The 19,173-nt window shown below is 42.5% G+C and overlaps 1 protein-coding gene across 3 annotated transcripts in view; it reads right to left on the reverse strand.

The window, feature by feature from the left end:
* SPHKAP (SPHK1 interactor, AKAP domain containing) overlaps positions 1 to 19,173 on the reverse strand; it is a 295,658-nt gene that overhangs the window by 163,341 nt on the left and 113,144 nt on the right. For all 3 annotated transcript variants that reach the window (XR_012883118.1, XM_075861278.1, XM_075861277.1), the window contains exon 3: positions 16,635 to 16,745. Coding sequence is in view for 2 of the 3 variants with exons in the window: in XM_075861278.1 (XP_075717393.1) it covers positions 16,635 to 16,745 (111 nt within the window). In the remaining variant the exon portion in view is untranslated. The remainder of the gene's footprint in view (positions 1 to 16,634; positions 16,746 to 19,173) is intronic.

Genomic DNA, 19,173 nt, shown 5'->3' on the forward strand with positions numbered 1-19,173 from the left:
TACATTAGAGTCTCTAGTTTGAGAAATAGACGCCTCACAGGTCCTCAACTGGCAGCTTCATTAAATAGTACCCGCAAAACGCCAGTGTCAACGTCTGCAGTGAAGAGGCGACTCCGGGATGCTGGCCTTCAGGGCAGAGTGGCAAAGAAAAAGCCATATCTGAGACTGGCTAATAAAAGGAAATGATTACTATGGGCAAAAGCACACAGACATTGGACAGAGGAAGATTGGAAAAAAGTGTTATGGACAGACGAATCGAAGTTTGAGGTGTTTGGATCATACAGAAGAACATTTGTGAGACGCAGAACAACTGAAAAGATGCTGGAAGAGTGCCTGACGCCATCTGTCAAGCATGGTGGAGGTAATGTGATGGTCTGGGGTTGCTTTGGTGCTGGTAAGGTGGGAGATTTGTACAAGGTAAAAGGGATTTTGAATAAGGAAGGCTATCACTCCATTTTGCAACGCCATGCCATACCCTGTGGACAGCGCTTGATTGGAGCCAATTTCATCCTACAACAGGACAATGACCCAAAGCACACCTCCAAATTATGCAAGAACTATTTAGGGAAGAAGCAGGCAGCTGGTATTCTATCTGTAATGGAGTGGCCAGCGCAGTCACCAGATCTCAAACCCATAGAGCTGTTGTGGGAGCAGCTTGACCGTATGGTACGCAAGAAGTGCCCATCAAGCCAATCCAACTTGTGGGAGGGGCTTCTGGAAGCATGGGGTGAAATTTCTCCCGATTACCTCAGCAAATTAACAGCTAGAATGCCAAAGGTCTGCAATGCTGTAATTGCTGCAAATGGAGCATTCTTTGACGAAAGCAAAGTTTGAAGGAGAAAATTATTATTTCAAATAAAAATCATTATTTCTAAACTTCTCAATGTCTTGACTATATTTTCTAGTCATTTTGCAACTCATTTGATAAATATAAGTGTGAGTTTTCATAGAAAACACAAAATTGTCTGGGTGACCCCAAACTTTTGAACGGTAGTGTATATATATATATATATATATATATATATATATATATATATATATATACATAAAATAAGTTTTTAAAGGTGTACATAGCCTTTAAACTGTAACTAAACTTTTATAATTTCCTAGTGACATGTCCGAAGTTTTCATCGGTGGGGGACCGAGCACTGAGACCCCCATCGCTAAAACGAAGCAACGGAAGTGCTCGGGTGAGCACTGTGCCACTTCATTTATGATCGACTTTCAGCCTAGTGAGCGGTGTACGGACTCATAGACTTTCTATTGAGCCCGTACACTGCTCCAAGGAAAGCCAAACAGAATTGAAGCGGCACACCGCTCACCCGAGCACTTCTGCTGCTTTATTTTAGCGACTAGTGGGGGGTCTGAGTGGGGGGTCTCAGTGTTCGGACCCCACTGATCAAAACTTCTGACATGTCAAAAGTTTTTAAAAAAGTTATTACACTTTAAAGAGAACCTTTCACCTCCCCATACATGTGCATTTGAGTGCAGCATGTAATGGTCAGGGCTGCACAAACTCTGGGGCACTTTAAAAAAAATTTCCTACCCTCTTTCCTTACTTAGATATCGGTGCCGTAATATTTAAATAACCCCATGAACTGTTAATGGGGCGGTAATTGGCAAGGGGTCGTGTAACATCGCTGTTATGCTGTCCAATCCACTAAGGACAATGTCAACAGCAAGCGCTGGGGAGAGGAGAGCATGTGCGTGCGCATTCTCTCACTCTTCAGCTCTCGGCAGGCAAGTACAAGACTATGTGATCTCTCGCGAGAGATCAGTCTTGTCGTCCTTGTCTGCCGAGAGCTAAAGAGCGAGAGCGTGCCTGCACGCACAGCACCGATGCCATGAAATAGAAGAAGAAGAATTCACACTCTTCTTCTCCTCTTCTGTTCCGTAGTGGTGGCAGAGCTGCGCGCTCGTGCGCATGCGCTCTCTCTCCAGCTCTTGTTGTGACGCTGTCCGTAGCTGATTGGACAGTGTCACAGCGATGTTACACGCCCCCTTGCCAATTACCTCCCCATTGACAGTTCATGGGGTTATTTAAATATCGGGCGCCAAATATTACAGCACCGATATCAAAATAACGTAGGAGGCTAGGAAAAAAATGTAAAGTGCCCCAGAGTTTGTGCAGCCCTCCCCATTACATGCTGCACTCATCTGCACATGTATGGGGAGGTGAAAGGTTCTCTTTAAAAGAAAGGTGTTATAATAATTTATTTTTTATTTATTTGATATGTTTTTTTTTATGGGCCTAATTTTTCAAATTATTTTAATATGTTCCCGAAGGTAACTATTTATTCATATGTTTGTACTTTTGTGGGGACAGCCATCTTTATTTTTATTTTTCATACTGCTAATTTTTGTTTTGCAGTATCCGCTGAACCATTTGGACTACGTTGTATATTCGTTGGACTACTTCGCTGATTTAAGCTTTTTTTCTTTTAATAAAATGGTTAAAGTTGATTGTGTGGAAGAGTTGTTATTTTAATAAAATAAATTTCTTTATGGTTCTGTTTTTTAATACTTTTAATACTTCATTACCGCCTTAGTAATGGCTGCTGTCTGATTGAGAGCGTCCATTACTAAGAAAGGGCTTAGTGTTAGCCAGTAATAAGGCTATCACTAACCCCTATTATTACCCTGGTACCCACCACCACCAGGAGTACCTGGAAGAGCTGGGTACCATCCAGCACCCATTCGTCTGAAGTGAAGGGCAGGTACTGGGGTGGCCGCAAGCTGGTAATATCAGGCTCGTAATGGCCAAAAACCGTGGCCCTTCCCACCCTGGTAATGCTAGGCTGCTGCTGCTTTATTGTATCTGGCTGGTTATAAAAAATGGAGGAGATCTCACGTAATCTTTTTTTATATAATATTTTTTTTTTAAATGACGTGGGGTTCCCCCTATTTTTTATAACCAGCGAGATACAATAAAGCAGCTGCAGCCTAGCATTACCAGGATGGGAGGGGCCACATTTTTTGTCCCTTCCCAGCCTGGTAAAACCAGCCTGTGGCCGCCCTGCTGCCTAAGGGTATGTTCACACGCAGAGTCAAAAACGTCTCAAAATACGGAGCTGTTTTCAAGAGAAAACAGCTCCTGATTTTCAGACGTTTTTCGTGCCACTCGCGATTTTCGGGGCGTTTTTCGTGGCATTTTTTACGGCCGTTTTTGGAGGTTTTTTCGATAGAGTCTATGGAAAACGGCTCCAAATATGTCCCAAGAAGTGTCCTGCACTTCTTTTTCATGGCCGTTTTGTTACGCGTAAAAAAGATTCATTTTGAGTTTCTAAATCTTCCCGTTTATTTCTAGAAAATGTATAAATCTTCCTTAAATTTCAAATAATAAAGCAGGATACCCATTTATTCAGAAGTTTTGACTGCATTCAATTCTTTTTCCTTTTAGTTTCTAAATTATGTAGACAATGACAAGTTCCTTAACTATTCTGTGCTTATTTTGATTGATTTTGCCGTAAAATATTTAATGCTATGAAAGTTAAAGATTTTTGCTTTAAAATAAATCCTTCCATGTGAAATAATGGGCACATGACCCCAGTCCTTCTGGAATGCATGTACTGTCTGCAACAAACTTTCCTACATTTATGACCTCTTAATTTCTCGTAATCTGTCCTTCCTAGGTCTAACAGAAACATTTCTGACACTCTCCCACACAGCCTCCTCTGCAGAACTCTCTAATGGAGGCCTTCAATTTGTGAACTCCCCTACCCCGGCAGCAAACATGGTGGCATTCTCTTATCGGAGAACTTTGACTCAACTCCACCTGTACCCTCCCTCACCCTCCCATCTTTTGAAGTACACTCTGCCCGTATCTACTCTCCCCCCAACCTCCAAGTCACCATCATCTACTAACAACCAAGACTTGCTACCAGCTTTATTGACCACTTCCCTACCTGGCTTCTACACTTCCTTTCAACTGACATCCCCACCATCATCATGGATGGCTTCAAAATCCTCATTGACCCCATTGACGCATCCCACTGAGATGCCTCCAAACTACTATCATCCCTCATTTGGCCTTTCACAGTGGTCCTCCACAGCCACTTACAAAGGGCCACACACTAGACCTTATTTTCTTCCACCTCTGTTCCCTATCTAACCTCTCAAACTCGTCTCTCCCCCTATCTGACCCCAATCTACTTACATTCTCTTCCCTTTTCTCTTCATTTGCCTCCCCAGGTTTTCTATAACACCAAACTCACACACAACAGATCTTGCCAAGTCAATAGGTAGTCCTGGCAAACCAATCTGACAAAAAAACTGAAGAATGCTTCCAGGACTACAGCACTCCAAAGAAGACTTCCCAACATACAAAGATGCACTTCTTAACTTTAAATCCGCACGTACTTCTACTAAACAGGACTATTTCACTACTGTCATATAGTCTCTGTCCCACAACCCAAATAATTATTGAGCTAAGAGACAGTTTATAGTCATTGTGAAGAATGGAATTGGTCGGAGAAATCAAATTTGCAGGAAAAGGAGGAGAGCGTCAGTGGTAAATTGAATGTAAAGAATGTCTCCAGAGCAATGACCATAATAATCATGACCAGTCCTCATTTGCTTATGCTGGCGTGGGGTACAATCCAAGTTTTGTTATGGGGCACCATGGTTACTTATTATGTTCTTATTTCCAGTTTAGGGGACATTTGTGAAATTAGAAAAGCATACACAGTAACAGCATCGGACTAGTAAATGTTTGTAGGAGAGATTTCGTTTTGGTAAAAACTGGAACAAGAAAAAAAATTCATATAAGTAACTCAGGAAGAGTGTTTATCAACTAAACTAGACTGTAGAAAAAATGGGCTGCCAAAGAGCGCTACTCATAGCAATGACAGCTACACTGCCCCATACACAGTTCCTGCCAAATAATGACCCTATACCATGAGCCTACTAGAGAATGCCTGCATAAACACTGCTTGCCAGCGAATACCACTATACACTGTGCATGCCAAAGAGTGCCCCAAACAATATGCCACGAGAAAGTGAACCCATTTATTGTACTTGTCAGAGAGAGCATATACAGTCCACATACAGAGGTTTTCTTTAACCCCACTCTGCGGTCAGTACAATCCCAAGATAACTTTGACATTAACAGCTAAGATATGTAGTACACGGCCTAACAACCACTGTCTTACGGTCATATTAACCATATTAAAAAAAAAGTTATGAACCTCATCATTATTATATTCTCTGATTGCTGACAGTAATTTGAAATATTTGTTTGCATCCAGGGGCCTAAAACGTAACCAAATAATGTTCTGCTGACACAATGTCTCTTTGTAATGAGCTGTCTTCCTCTATGAGAATTACATAATGAGGAATAGTTTTCAGCATCTGAATGTAAACAAGGCTTATATTCACTGGCAGCAAACAGAGATCCTAAAAATGCAGGGAATCAACATAGATTAGAAAGTTGCAGAACTTTCCACATAAAACCAAATTCCCCTGTAAATCCAGTCAAAAGGATCATCTGATATGTCATAAATGCATGTGAGAAGATCATATTGGTGAAATCTGTAATAAAAATCAGAGCTCTTTTGGTAGCTGGAGCAATAACTAGTGATCAAGAATGATTTTTTAAAAATATGATCCATTTAATGACTAGTGGAGTAGAGGGGTTGCTTTTTACCATAGACACACATATTTTTCCCCAACATAAAACATGCATGTCTATAGTCATTCTTTAACCCCTTAAGGACACGGCCAATTTTCTCCTTGAGGACAGAGCAATTTTTATCACATTTCCCTCTTTGCATCCCGACGCTCATAACTCTTTTATTTTTTCTACGACGTAATTGTATGAGACTTTGTTTTTTGCGGGACAAGTTGTACTTTATGTAGGTACCATTTTTTGGTACAAATACATTATCGTTTAATTTCTAGAAATTTTTATTTTGACGAAAATGCAGAAAAAAAAGCAGTTCCGCTGCAGTTTTAATATTTTTTTTTTTACACCATACACCGATCATCATAAATAATGTAATACATTTGTTGTACAGGTTGCTACGGTCGTGGCGATACCAAATATGTCTATATTATTTCATGTTTTGGGACTTATATTTGAAAAAGTTTATTTATTATAAAAAATTTGTGTTTCTGTGTATTTTTTTTACTTTTTATTTATTTATCATAATTTTTTTTTTACATTCATTTAACTTTTTTTTTTAATCCCATAAAGGGATTTATCATTTTGATTTTGATTTTGTAACTGTAATGTACTGGCATAGATCTATATGCTAGTACATTAGCCTGTGTACTGATTGTACACAGGCAGTTGTTAGGGCATACCTCAGTATGCCCTAACAACAGGAAATATGTTCAGACAGCCCTGGGGTCCTTCATATGAGTTGTGGGCTTTGATCGCGTCACGGTTATTTTCTGTGACGCGATCAATGTGCAGTCCCCCCTCTTTGAACGCTGTTTCTCTTCTCTCCGCTGTCAGAGCGGGGCCGTGGCTGTGTATTACAGCCGTTGCCCCGCTCTCGATCGCGCGCACAGACGCTCACAGACGGCTGTCACACAGGACGAGTATGCTCGTCCTAATGCGCGAAGTGCTCGCCGATCAGGGGGGGATTGCTGTGTGGCACTATATACAAGGGGGGAGGCTGTGTGGCACTATCTACAAGGCGGTTGCTGTTTGTGTGTAGCACTATCCACAGGGGCCTGTGTGTGTGGCGCTATCTACAGGCAATGGCGGATTATCATTAGAGTGTTTTAGGTGGCCGTCTATGGCCCGAGGCTCCCTGGGGGCCCATGGCTGCCCAAAGTGCAATGCAGTTTTGTCGCATTTTTGACGCAATTTTTCTGCGAATCGTGGCAAAAACCGAGACAAAACTGCATTGTGTATGTCCTGCAAAAGGACCTTTAGACATAAGGTCACATGACCTTATCTCTGCAGTTCTTACTACTGTTTAGAGACCTGCTGGTGACAATACCGGAGGTCCTTGAACAGCAGCAAGACTCCACAGAGAAGACTGCGTGGTTAGCTGCTATGTAAGTATAAGTGGATGGATTTGTTTAGGAGGGCTGGGGTCTGTATTTAAGGGGTCTGTATTTAGGGGGTCTGGTGTGGGTCTATATTTAGGGGGTCTGGTTTTAGGTCTGTATTTAGGGGGTCTGGTCTAGGGTCTGTATTTAGGAGGTCTGGGGTCCGTATTAGTTTAAGGGGTCTTGGGTCTGGAGTCTGTATTTAGGGGGTCTGGGGTCTGTATCTAGGGGTCTGGTCTGGAGTCTGTATTAGTTTATGGGGTCTGTATTTAGGGGGCCTAGTCTAGGTTCTGTATTAGTTTAGGGGTCGGTATTTAGGGGTCTGGGGTCCGTATTCGTTTAGGGCGTCTGGTCTGGGGTCTGTATTACTTAAGGGAGTCAGGTCTGGGGTCATTATTAGTGTAGGGGGTCAGGTCTGGTGTCTGTATTTAGGGGTCTGGTCCGAGGTCTGTATTTATTTAGTGTGCTTGTTCTGGGGTCTGTATTTGTTTAGAGGGGTCTGGTCTGGGAACGGCAATAGTTTAGAAGGTCTGGGGTCTGTATGTATTCTATGATCTAGTCTGGGGTCCGAATTTATTAGTCTGAGTAAAAGGCACATACATAGGTCTTCAGTAAAAAAAACGGTCGGTGCCCGGACAAACCCTTTAATGTATGGGCCCGGGCCTTGGAGTCTGAATTTGTGTTTTTCTATAGAGGCTGGAAATGGCTGCAGAAGCGAGGAGCAAAGATGTCTCATCAGGAGAAGTCGCCATAACGGTCTGTGTGAGATGGAGAAGAAAAGAGAACGACTCCCATCAGAGAAGACATCACTTGTGAGTCACTGGATCTATAGAGGATCTGTCCCCTTTCCTGACATGTCTGTTATAGGAAATCCTTGTATTCTACATATCTTTGTGTAGCCAGGACTAATAGACAAATGCGTGTTACCATTGCCATTGTCACGAGGAAGTGTCCCGAAACAGTGTGATACTGTCAGCAGTGGTTGGAGACTGTCAGTATGTAGGGACACAGCCATTTGACAAGGGGAATCGTAACACCCATTTGTCAATGCTCGCACAGAAAGGTGGTGTTCACTATGGACACGGCAGATCGGCGCTGGGTAAGGGAGGACCAAGTTTGTGGAACAGCCCAGGGCCTATGGTCTACTTAATCCGACACTGTCTACAAGGGGCTGTGTGTGTGGCACTATCTACAGGAATCTGTGTGTGGCACTATCTACAGGAGGCTGTGTGTGACGCTATCTAAAGGGGGCTGTGTGTGGAGCTATCTACAGGGGGCTGTGTGTGGCACTATCTACAGGAGGTTGTGTGTGGCGTTATCTACAGGGGACGCAGTGGCACTATCTACAGGGGACACAAAGGGGGCACAGTTACTGATGGGGCACTTTTATTGTGTCAAGCACTAAGGGATCGTTATTGCCATCTGGGACAATTTGTATTATGAGTTTGTTTAGAGGATGGGGTATAGGTAGGGAGGATGCTGGAAAAGCGAGAAACCAACATGTCTCTGTGTCAAATTCTGCAGAGATGAGTTGTGGCTGGAATAAGTCATCACACTGATCTGAGCAAGATGGAGAAAAAAAGGGAAAGTGAACGACTAATCAGAGGAAACATCACCTGTGAGTCACTAGATATAAATGTGCTGTAATCACTTATATCGTCTGCAGATCTCCTGTGTATAACTGGCATCTACAACTGTATGGTCACTATATTGTGGTAATATTGGTCTTTGTATAGTTGTTTTTATTCAGTAACAGTATGGTGGTATTACTCAGTTACTATACGGTGGTATTATTAAGATATTATATTGTGTTATTATTGGTAATTTGGTCTTATAATAATGAGTTGTGTTCAGTAACAGTATGCAGGTAATATTTAATCTGGTATAGTGGTGTGGTTGAATAACTGTATATGTATATAGATATTTTTTTGTGTGGGAGGGGGGACATATGCTTTGGGTCTTGCAACACTCATGGTCACGCTAGAAATCAGAGATGCAGTTCTCTGCACATTGACTTCTGAATTTACTGTATTATTTATTTAGTAATTCAGCATTTGGGGCCCCACTTTTAACTTTGCCCAGGGCCACACTTTGTCTTAAAACGACCCTGACGCAGGCAAACACATAAGATCAGGATGAAGGATAGTATGGATGATAAACTCAAAGAACAAAAATAAAGTAAAGTGAACAAAATAAAAAAGTAGACAAAATTCAAATCAGTGTTGTAGCTAATATCTGCTTGTGTAAAACCACCTTTAGGCGGGATTCACACGACCGGGTCGCGTCCGAGCCCGAGTGCCGGCCGGTAAAATCGGCCATTCTGCCCGGCCGGTTTGCATAAAGTTATGCATCCGTGCCGGGCCGGGCAGATCCGGACAGTGACATCAGCGGCAACTCCTGAAGGGGAATCCCCATGTGTTCGGGGATTCCGCTTCAGGAGTTTCCCCTGATGTCACTGCCCAGATATGGACAGAGACATCAAGCGCTCTGTCCAGGAGCGGAATCCCCGAACACACGGGAATTCCGCTCCTTCAAGGAGCTAAAGTGCGGCTAGCACATAGCAGAGCGGGGAGATACCTCCCCGCTCTGCTATAGTGGCGTCGCTACAGTAGTAGCAGCAGCAGCAGCAGCTGCTGCAGCTGCTAGCGGCGCCATCAAAGGTGTCGCCGGGCCAGGGCGCTTTTAAAACAAGCAGGAGAAGGGAGCCAGCGCAGCGCTCCCTCCACCTGCTGTACACCCCGGCCCTGCCACACCGTGTACAGCGATGCCATTCGTCAGAATGGCATCAACTCCTCCTCCTCACATGCACTCTGCGCTGTGAGGAGGAGATAGAGCGCAAGAGCCGGAAAACCCGGCCGTCACTCGGGACACATCCCGGTGATGGCCGGGTATTACCCGGCCCCATAGACTTCTATGGGAGCCGGGCGGCCGGGTACCCGGGCGAAAATAGAGCATGTCCTATTTTTTGACGGGCGGTTTTCCCGGCCGTCAAAAAATTGGTCGTGTGAATAGCCCCATTAGGGGTCTATTATTCCTAATGCAGCCGGGTGCCGGCCGATTTATGAACGGCCGGCACCCGGCCGGGAAACCCTGCCGTGTGAATGAGGCCTTAGGGATGCAGTTAAACCTGTGCCCTTAGGGTTCAGTGGCCCCATTGTTACAAAAAATAACAGCAATATACAAAGGCGTATTTCAGAGGTGTGGTAATACATTATATCCTGATAGTGACTATAGACAGAGCTTTCTAACTAAACAAATACGTAAAGACATTCTCTAGCTCCTGAAAATAACCGCTAACAATTTTCAAATGGGAAACAAACATTAACAAACAGTAATATACCATGGTACTGTGTATAGTTGGGGTTTCATCAATGATTAGGGCAACATTACAAATAAATTGCTTGAATGGGGTTATAACTGCAGTGAAATTAAATAAATGTCCAAAAACATAGACCCAAAAATATCCATCAAAACTACTAATTATCCTCTAAAAATTGTGAGGATCATAATCAGTTATGCGTGAAGAAGGGGTCAGGAAACCACCAGTAGCTGTCACTTTCACACTTCTTCTGTCACTTGTGAAGTGATCCCAGTGGTTGCCCTGATTATATTTCTGGATTTCATCCATCTTAACCACCGCCTTGTCCGTGTAAACGGATTAATTTCTGTGACCCCTTTGAAGATGATGTAAAATGCCACGTTACCAATCGTTGTACCCGAGTGCTAAGAAGTACAATGATAGCGGACATCCAGATATAATTGTTGTTTGTTTGGGGATAGAGACCATGCATAGGGGAACTCCATGTCAAATTGTGCCAATCTTCAATGTTTTTGGTCTGTGCGTGATTTCTCATCTTCACAGGTGCTTCTAATAATGGAGGGTTGTACAGACCTGTGGGTCACACTGCCTTCTCCTACAAGGGCTCATTGTTTGAAATTATGTGACCCCAAACTTGGGGTTGAGACGGCTTCATTTTTGCTTTAGGGTCTATTTTAGTCTGTGTACATCCATGCTGTGTAGTATATTCAGTGAAATATACACATGAATGTTTTAGACCAATTAAATGTTAATTGATATACCCCATAACAGACACAGCTTCCTCATAGCAATACGAGGTACACTTCTCCCATAGATACATGGTGCCCGCCAGATAGTGCTCCTATGCACTGAGCCTGCTAGAGAGTGCCCAATAAGCAGTGCTTGCCAGAGAATTCTACTATGCTTAGTGACTACCAAGGTATGCCCCGATACAGAGTGCCGATACATAGTGAATATGGCTGTCAGGAAGTAGCAACAGAAAGCAGGAGAAATCTACAGCACATAGAAGCCGAGCTTTCAAGAAAAAAGACTGCACACAGTTATTCTGGAGCACTGGATGTATGCGTTATTCATAAGAAAAAGGGTCAATATCAGCCCATGAACAATCACAATCCTAAAGTACCATTTCTGGTCTCCACACTAAGGGTAAGGCCACACGGTTTTGTTGCGTTTGATAACCGCATGCGGTCAACTGCATGAGTTTTTTGACTCTGTAATGCTGCAGGTCTGTTGTGTTTTTAAAGGAAATAATTGATGGACATAGTTTTCACCCGTGTTGAAGTTTGTTAGGTGTTTCCTGTATATAGTTCATTACAATGCGTTGCAGAACTGTTAGGCTATGTTCACACAGAGTTTTTTTTACGAGTTTTTGACGCGGAAACCACGCCGCAGAACTCGTCAAAAACGGCCCGAAAATGCCTCCCTTTGATTTCAATGGGAGGCGGAGGCGTCTTTTTCCCGCGAGCGGTAAAACCATCTCCCAGGAGAAAGAAGGGACATGCCCTATCTTCGGGCGTTTACGCCCCTGACTTCCCATTGACATCAAAGCGTATTACGCAGCATTTTATGCCCGCGTAATATTCCAAACGGAATTTTGAGGCAGAAATTCCGCCTGCAAAAAAATCTGCAAAAACGCAAGCAGTTCAGCAACAACATTGGTAGCGCGGTCATTAACTGCATGCGGTCGGACATTATGAAGATGCAGTTATCTGCACAAAAAACACATTGTAATATAATAGCAGCCGTCTGTCTGTCCATAACACACATTTCCCCATTGACTTCTATTGAAAAATGACTTGCTGCGGTTTAAAAACGCAACATAAACGCACCGTGACCGCACCGTGTGGCCTTACCCTAAATATACATGTTCTGTGGTCCCGGTACCTATATCGTATCTGAATAAAATTAACTCCGTAACAAATGTGCATTTTCGATTCTACAGAACCAGCAAAATGCTTCACCCTGGATCCTTAATAAGCAGTTTTAATGAGGCCAGGATATTCTTGCGCAGTCTAAAGCCTCATTCACACGGCAGGGTTTCCCGTCCGGGTGCCGGCCGTTCATAAATCGGCCGGCACCCGGCTGCATTAGGAATGATAGACCCCTAATGGGGCTATTCACACGACCGATTTTTTGACGGCCGGAAAATCCGGCCGTCAAAAAATAGGACATGCTCTATCTTTGCCCGGGCACCCGGCCGCCCGGCTCCCATAGAAGTCTATGGGGCCGGGTATTACACGGCCATCACCGGAATGTGTTCCGAGTGATGGCCGGGTTTCCCGTGGCTTGCGCTCTATCTCCTCCTCCTCACAGCGCAGAGTGCATGTGAGGAGGAGGAGTTGATGCCATTCTGACGAATGGCATCGCTGTACACGATGTGGCAGGGCCGGGGTGTACAGCAGGTGGAAGGGAGCGCTGCGCTGGCTCCCTTCTCCTGCTTGTTAAAAGCGCCCTGGCCCGGCGACACCTTTGATGGCGCCGCTAGCAGCTGCAGCAGCTGCTGCTGCTGCTACTACTGTAGCGACGCCACTATAGCAGAGCAGGGAGGTATCTCCCCGCTCTGCTATGTGCTAGCCGCACTTTAGCTCCTTGAAGGAGCGGAATCCCCGTGTGTTCGGGGATTCCGCTCCTGGACAGAGCGCTTGATGTCTCTGTCCATATCTGGGCAGTGACATCAGGGGAAACTCCTGAAGCGGAATCCCCGAACACATGGGGATTCCCCTTCAGGAGCTGCCGCTGATGTCACTGTCCGGATCTGCCCGGCCCGGCACGGATGCATAACTTTATGCAAACCGGCCGGGCAGAATGGCCGATTTTACCGGCCGGCACTCGGGCTCGGACCCGACCCGGTCGTGTGAATCCCGCCTAACTGGAAAGGCATGTCAGGATAACACTCTTATTGTGCGTGACACTTTTCTTCTGTAATGACAATATTGAATTGATAATGACTTGCTTGCCGTTCACTGGCATTATACAGGAAGCCTATACTAAGTCTATGCACAAATAAAGCAGACCTCATTAATTTTAGAAATATGTGTCTAACCTTAATTCCTTTCAATGCACATCATGAAGTTTGTTTCCACCGCTTATGTCTGTGACATACCTTTCCGTCTGCTGGGAGACATCTTTATAATCTTTTGAAAGGATATATTGATTTTTAATCATCTGAGACTTTGGCTTCCTCATTTTTATTGTTCCGTTCCCCTTTTCAACTCTTGACTCATGCCTGACTCAGGCTGTGTCTTCATAAGGCTGTTTAGAGGCTTTCATCGGAGGTATATGATTGGAATATTTCCTGACATATACCTCCAACAGAAGCCTCCGATATATACTGCACTGGTATACAGTGGTAAATGTCGCCCATAGGCTTCCATGATAAATATAATATAGAATATATGTTTTGTTTGCAGGGTGACCCTGTATAAGGAAGCAGACTACACTTTCCTATACAATTAAAAAATATATTCTTTATATAATTAAAATGATTTAATTTTCCACTATACTTTCTGTATTCATTTCTCACGATTTCCCACATCACTGCTTGTTGTTATTCAATAAAAACTGAACAGTGGATACAATTCTTTGCCTGGTCATGTGATGGACTCACATCATTTTACTGTAACGAGCCATGCACCTCTCCATCACATGACCATGGACAGAATTGTATCCACTGGAAGTAACACTGAATGTCTCTAATAAATAGCAACAAACAGAGATCTTGAAAAACATGAGAAATGCATACACAAAGTATATTGGAAAATTGTGTAACTTTTAATTATACAAAAAATAACACAAATTTGCTCAACCAGGACAAACCCTTTAAGGAGCAGTGTGTAAGAATTTAACAGTTTTCCATCCACACAGCATTTCTCTGGTGTCACCGAATGAACATTATGAGAAAAAGAAAGCCAGAAAGACACAGGATCTAAACCACGGGAATTTATTTCATTATCTGTTTATGGCAGAGTTGTCATACATGCCCACGGGACTCCAGGCATGCTGCCACTTAGCCCAGTACCTCATCTAGCTGCAACTCACCCTCCAGCAATGCACTGTGCGTGTCCTTTTAAGCTCATAACGTAGCTATCCATGTGGCTTGTAGGAGAAAGAAATTGTCAGGGACTCTGCGCGTTTAGCCATAGATGATGGATATTTTTATATTTGTTGTCCAGTTTTCCTTCTTATATTTTTTTAAGAAATCCACTATGGATGATTTTTATATGATTTTATATACAACTTATTCTGCAGTTGGCATATAGCATGTGTTATTTCAAGTTCCTAGTGGTATAACCACCAGGTCCTAACATCCAATTCACATATATTACCTTTAGCCCGCTTCCTTGCTGATTCCAGCGTTGTTTTTCTTTTTGTTTTGCTCCCCCCCGTTCCTGAGTAAGGGCTAGCCACGGAACCATTCCTGCCGGCGACAAGAAGATTCCTCCCTCCCATTATTATCAATGTCAGAGGCAGTGAAGATGGCTCCACCCAGAGAGAGATTCACTGTAGTTCACGCCTTGTTGGATAACTACAGTGAATTAGCATATTGGGCGCCAAAAGTACTGTGCATAATAACTCCGAAAAGGGGGGCGCAGTACAAAAAGAAAAACAGTGCTGGAAACAGGGAGGGAACGGTGTAAAGGTAAGATATGCAAATCGGATGTTAGTACATGGTTGACAGGTCCTCATTAATGGAATAAGTATCAGATCCCTTTAACTATATCCATGTATATTTCTCTTCTTACAATTCCCCTATTGATTGCTGCAGGGTTTGTGAGCTTAGTTTGCATAGCAACCTTCTGATTTTTTTGTCTGAGGGACTACAACTTGAGTACATATACATGCACAGTAGTGGTTACAGGAAGTTGCTATACAATATAGTGTCTCTTCATGCTGCACAGGCTTGTTTTAGGTTCCTCCCATTTACACTCCAAATCAGGGCCAGATTTATCAAAGGCACAAAAGGCCTGTGGACAATGGGCGGCCCTGGGGGAAAGACATCGGCTTAAGGGGAATTTACATACAAATAGAGTGAAAGTTCTGCTTTATTTGGTAAGAGAAGAAACATGATAAAACCATACATGGCCTACTTGACAATCCTGATATCATCAAATCCAGTACTTCAGAATGTAAATTATATGCTTTATGTGTGCTGAGATGGAAGTTTTACTAAGACCATGTAGCTAGCTGATATAGATGTATAAATTAATTTAACACAACAACAAAAAAGTAATCTCAACTATAGCAGTAGATTTGCTTAGAAAATTATGCCATTACCAGTCCAAACTTTGTGTATAGTAATAATATATTAAAGCAACTGTCAAGTTCTCTGATTGAACAGGTCATTTAAGTATCCCCTTAGGTTTAATGAAATATAGTTGGATGTATTTAAAAAAACAACCAAAAAAACAACTCACTTAGCCTCCGTACCCTGTGGCTCCTATATGCTACCACCATTCTAGAATGAAATGGGCGGGCAGTAGCTGGTGACGTCACCAGCTATGCCCGCTTTCTTTAGTCACAGACTGTGCTGACGTCTAAAGATAACAGTCTCAGACTACAGCTTCCCCCATATTACCACTGGAGGAAAGCGGTAGTCTGAAAGTCATGTTGACATCTATTGCCATGACCATGACCAATATCTCGCTAATGACAAAAACATGCTACAGAACAAAGAATGAAAACGGCTACTCAGCTCTGGCATTATATCCATAGGAAATGTCCAACTGGAGCAAATGAGATCTGGAAAATAATCAGCCTCTATTCATAAAACCTTCAGTGAATGTCTGGGTATAGAAAGCGACTTCTAATAGCCATAAATAATTAACATTCTATGCTTCTGACATTGATCATAGTTCTAATGCTTCAAGTCATCAAACTAAATGGATTAAATTCAACCTTGACCAGGGATTACTGGGATTCAGGGTAAATAATCTGAACATTTCCACATTTCAAATACTATATGATTAAAATATAAATGGATCAGTTTTGGTTTTAGATGTAGGATTACCTATAAAGACATTTGAAAACTTTGAAGGAAATCTCCTGTATTCCAGATATTGAAGTGAAAAAAAAAAAAGCGATGCCCTTGGTTCTATAAGAAAAAAGGGTCAGTTTTTCCAGAAACAGCGTCACTTTTCTCCATAGGATGTGTCTGGTATTACAGCTCACGGAATGAGCTGCAATACCAGACACAGCCCATGGGCAAGTGTGGCGCTCTATCTAGACGAAAACAGTCATGCTTTTCTAATTTTATACGAACCCTTTAAGATTCCCTACTAGATGGAGAAATGTAATTCTATAAATTGTTACTTACAGGTGTGCAATTGGATTCCATGCTCTCCTCTACAAGGCTGATCTTGCAAAGGTTCTTGGAATTTTGCAGCCAGTACTCTAATGAATCCGTAGGTCGGTTGGTACAGATGACCTGGAAATGAAGACGAAATATATACAGTTCATTCATATAGGAAAATCATTTCAAGAACTTAGAGAAAAATATGCTGGATGTATCCTTATGAATGTATCAGGTTATAAAAAAAAAAGGTTGCAAATATAATTTGGGTCCTTAGGATGCTCCACCTTTGATGTGGCTTTAAAGAATATATTAGGGAATTGCACAGGTTTCTGTTCCCTAATATAATGTTATTATACGAAATGCTCAATTTTGTTTTGGAATCATTCCAGGTATGAATATGCAATTTAATATTCCCCACAGTTGTGCTACAACTGTGTCAGCAGAAGCAAGCTGTTGTTCTAGAGTCCATTGATGGGACATTAGATTGTAACATCCACTGAGGCAACATGAATGAGCACATTTACCCTACTACTGTGTGGAATATATCAGTGGTATATGTGCAAAAATATAAGAATAAATAAGTAAATCACAGTTTTTCAGTGTGTCACACATTTAAAGAGGTTTTGCGCTTCTGAAAATCCATTTTTGTTAGAAGGGTCTCCTTGAAATAAGATGATCAAAGGCTGTTCCACTGGTGTGACCTCCATTAATCAGCTGTAAATTGCGGGGGAACAAGTGTTTGATTCTCCTGCAGCTCGACCGCAGGGCAAATTAAGAATTACATACTGTCTACTTAAATTAATAAGCTATTTATGTAATGCATGGATGTGCTGGATCCTCCGTAAACAAACTCTCATTAGATGTCCCGAATGAGGGACTTCCCTCAATTAATAGAATGCCCAATTAGGGTATTTAAAAATGGGTTTTCAAATACACAAAAAACTTCAAAAACAAATCAGCGTTTTAGGGGTTTTCTGGAGAGAGAAAATTGATGGCCTATTATCAGGATAGGCAGTAAATATCTGATTGGTGGGGGTCCAACTCTCGGCATACCCGCCGATCAGCTGTTTTGAAGGAACTGTGGTGATCGAGAGCTACTTCCCCTTCATTGTTCACGCTGCTCAATACTGTCAAACGTCGACACACTTGTAGCAGTAGTAGACAGTATTACAGTCTTCTTCCATGAACGGGAGAAGGCTGTAACACTGTGAACCGCCGCTACAAATGTGTCGGCATTTGACAATATTGAGCAGTAAAGGGAATGAAGTTAAAGCAGCGGTCGAATGAGTGCCGCGGCCCCTTCAAAACAGCTGAACGCTGAAAGCTGGTGCCGAGAGTTTGACCCCCACCCATCAGATATTGATGGCCTCTCCTGTGGATAGGCCATCTATTTTATTTCTTCAGAAAACCCCTTTAATAAATACTAATTAATAATTACCGCCTCCAACTATCATATCCAGGGACATACTTTCATGAAATGAAATGATAATATAAAGTAGACAATAAAGTACAATAATAATTTTACATTGTGCTCTTTTTTAAGGGTTCACACTTCACGGATTACCTGCAGATTTTCCGAGACGGATTTCATAGAGGATTTCTGAAGATTATTACAATAGCAGCAAAGTGGATGAGATTTGAAGAAATCTCATCCAGACACTAAGGAAAAAATCCGCAGAGAAAACGTTCATAAATTGACCTGCGGTGTGTTTTTTTAATCCGCAGCATGTCTCTTTATGCTGTGGAATCGCTGCACTTTTCTTTTCTCCATTGAATTCAGTTGGGAGGTAAAACCCCCAACAATCTCCTAATAGGTGACCCATATATATATATAAATGGTTAGTGTAAAACAAATCCAAGAAAACCTAATGTGAGACAACACGACCTTTTGGCATAAAGATTAAAAGTAAACTTTATTACGGAACATGATTAAGAGTACATAAAAGTACAAAAAAGTAAAATAGAGCGTACAACCTTTACAAAAAGAGGGAGAAAGAAAAAAAGCACGATGGGTGAAATGGGTATAGAGACTGTGTCAAGGTCCTTCATATAGGGCATACAGTGATAGCATTGTTTAATGCGTACTAATGGAGATAAGTCACAGTAAATACGGACAATCAGGATAGTAACCCAGCCTCATATTACACAGGCACAACTGCACAGTGTAATAAATAAGTACATATAGTTAGCCCAGAATGCGAAATACATACATAATGCAATAGAAAGGTAACAGCGCCATGGAAGGATCGGACCCACGTACACTGCAGGGAACCCGACGCGCGTTTCACTGAGGCTTCATCAGGACAAGTGTTGCAATTTTTGCGGCAGAATAGCTGCGATTCTGCTACAAAAGTTGCAAATAAAAAAAAAGAAAAGAAAACAAAAATTTTTGTTTCAATTTCATAAAAAAGCCAATACTTACCCATTGCTATTGTGACGCGTATACCATTCAGTCCGGCCTCCAGGGATGACGTTTGATACCATGTGATTGCTGCAGCTAATCACAGGCTGCAGCAGTCACATGGGCTGCAGTGTCATAACAGGAGGCCGGGCAGCACAG

The sequence above is a fragment of the Rhinoderma darwinii genome, chromosome 4 (assembly GCF_050947455.1).
Source record: "Rhinoderma darwinii isolate aRhiDar2 chromosome 4, aRhiDar2.hap1, whole genome shotgun sequence".
Taxonomy (NCBI): domain Eukaryota; kingdom Metazoa; phylum Chordata; class Amphibia; order Anura; family Rhinodermatidae; genus Rhinoderma; species Rhinoderma darwinii.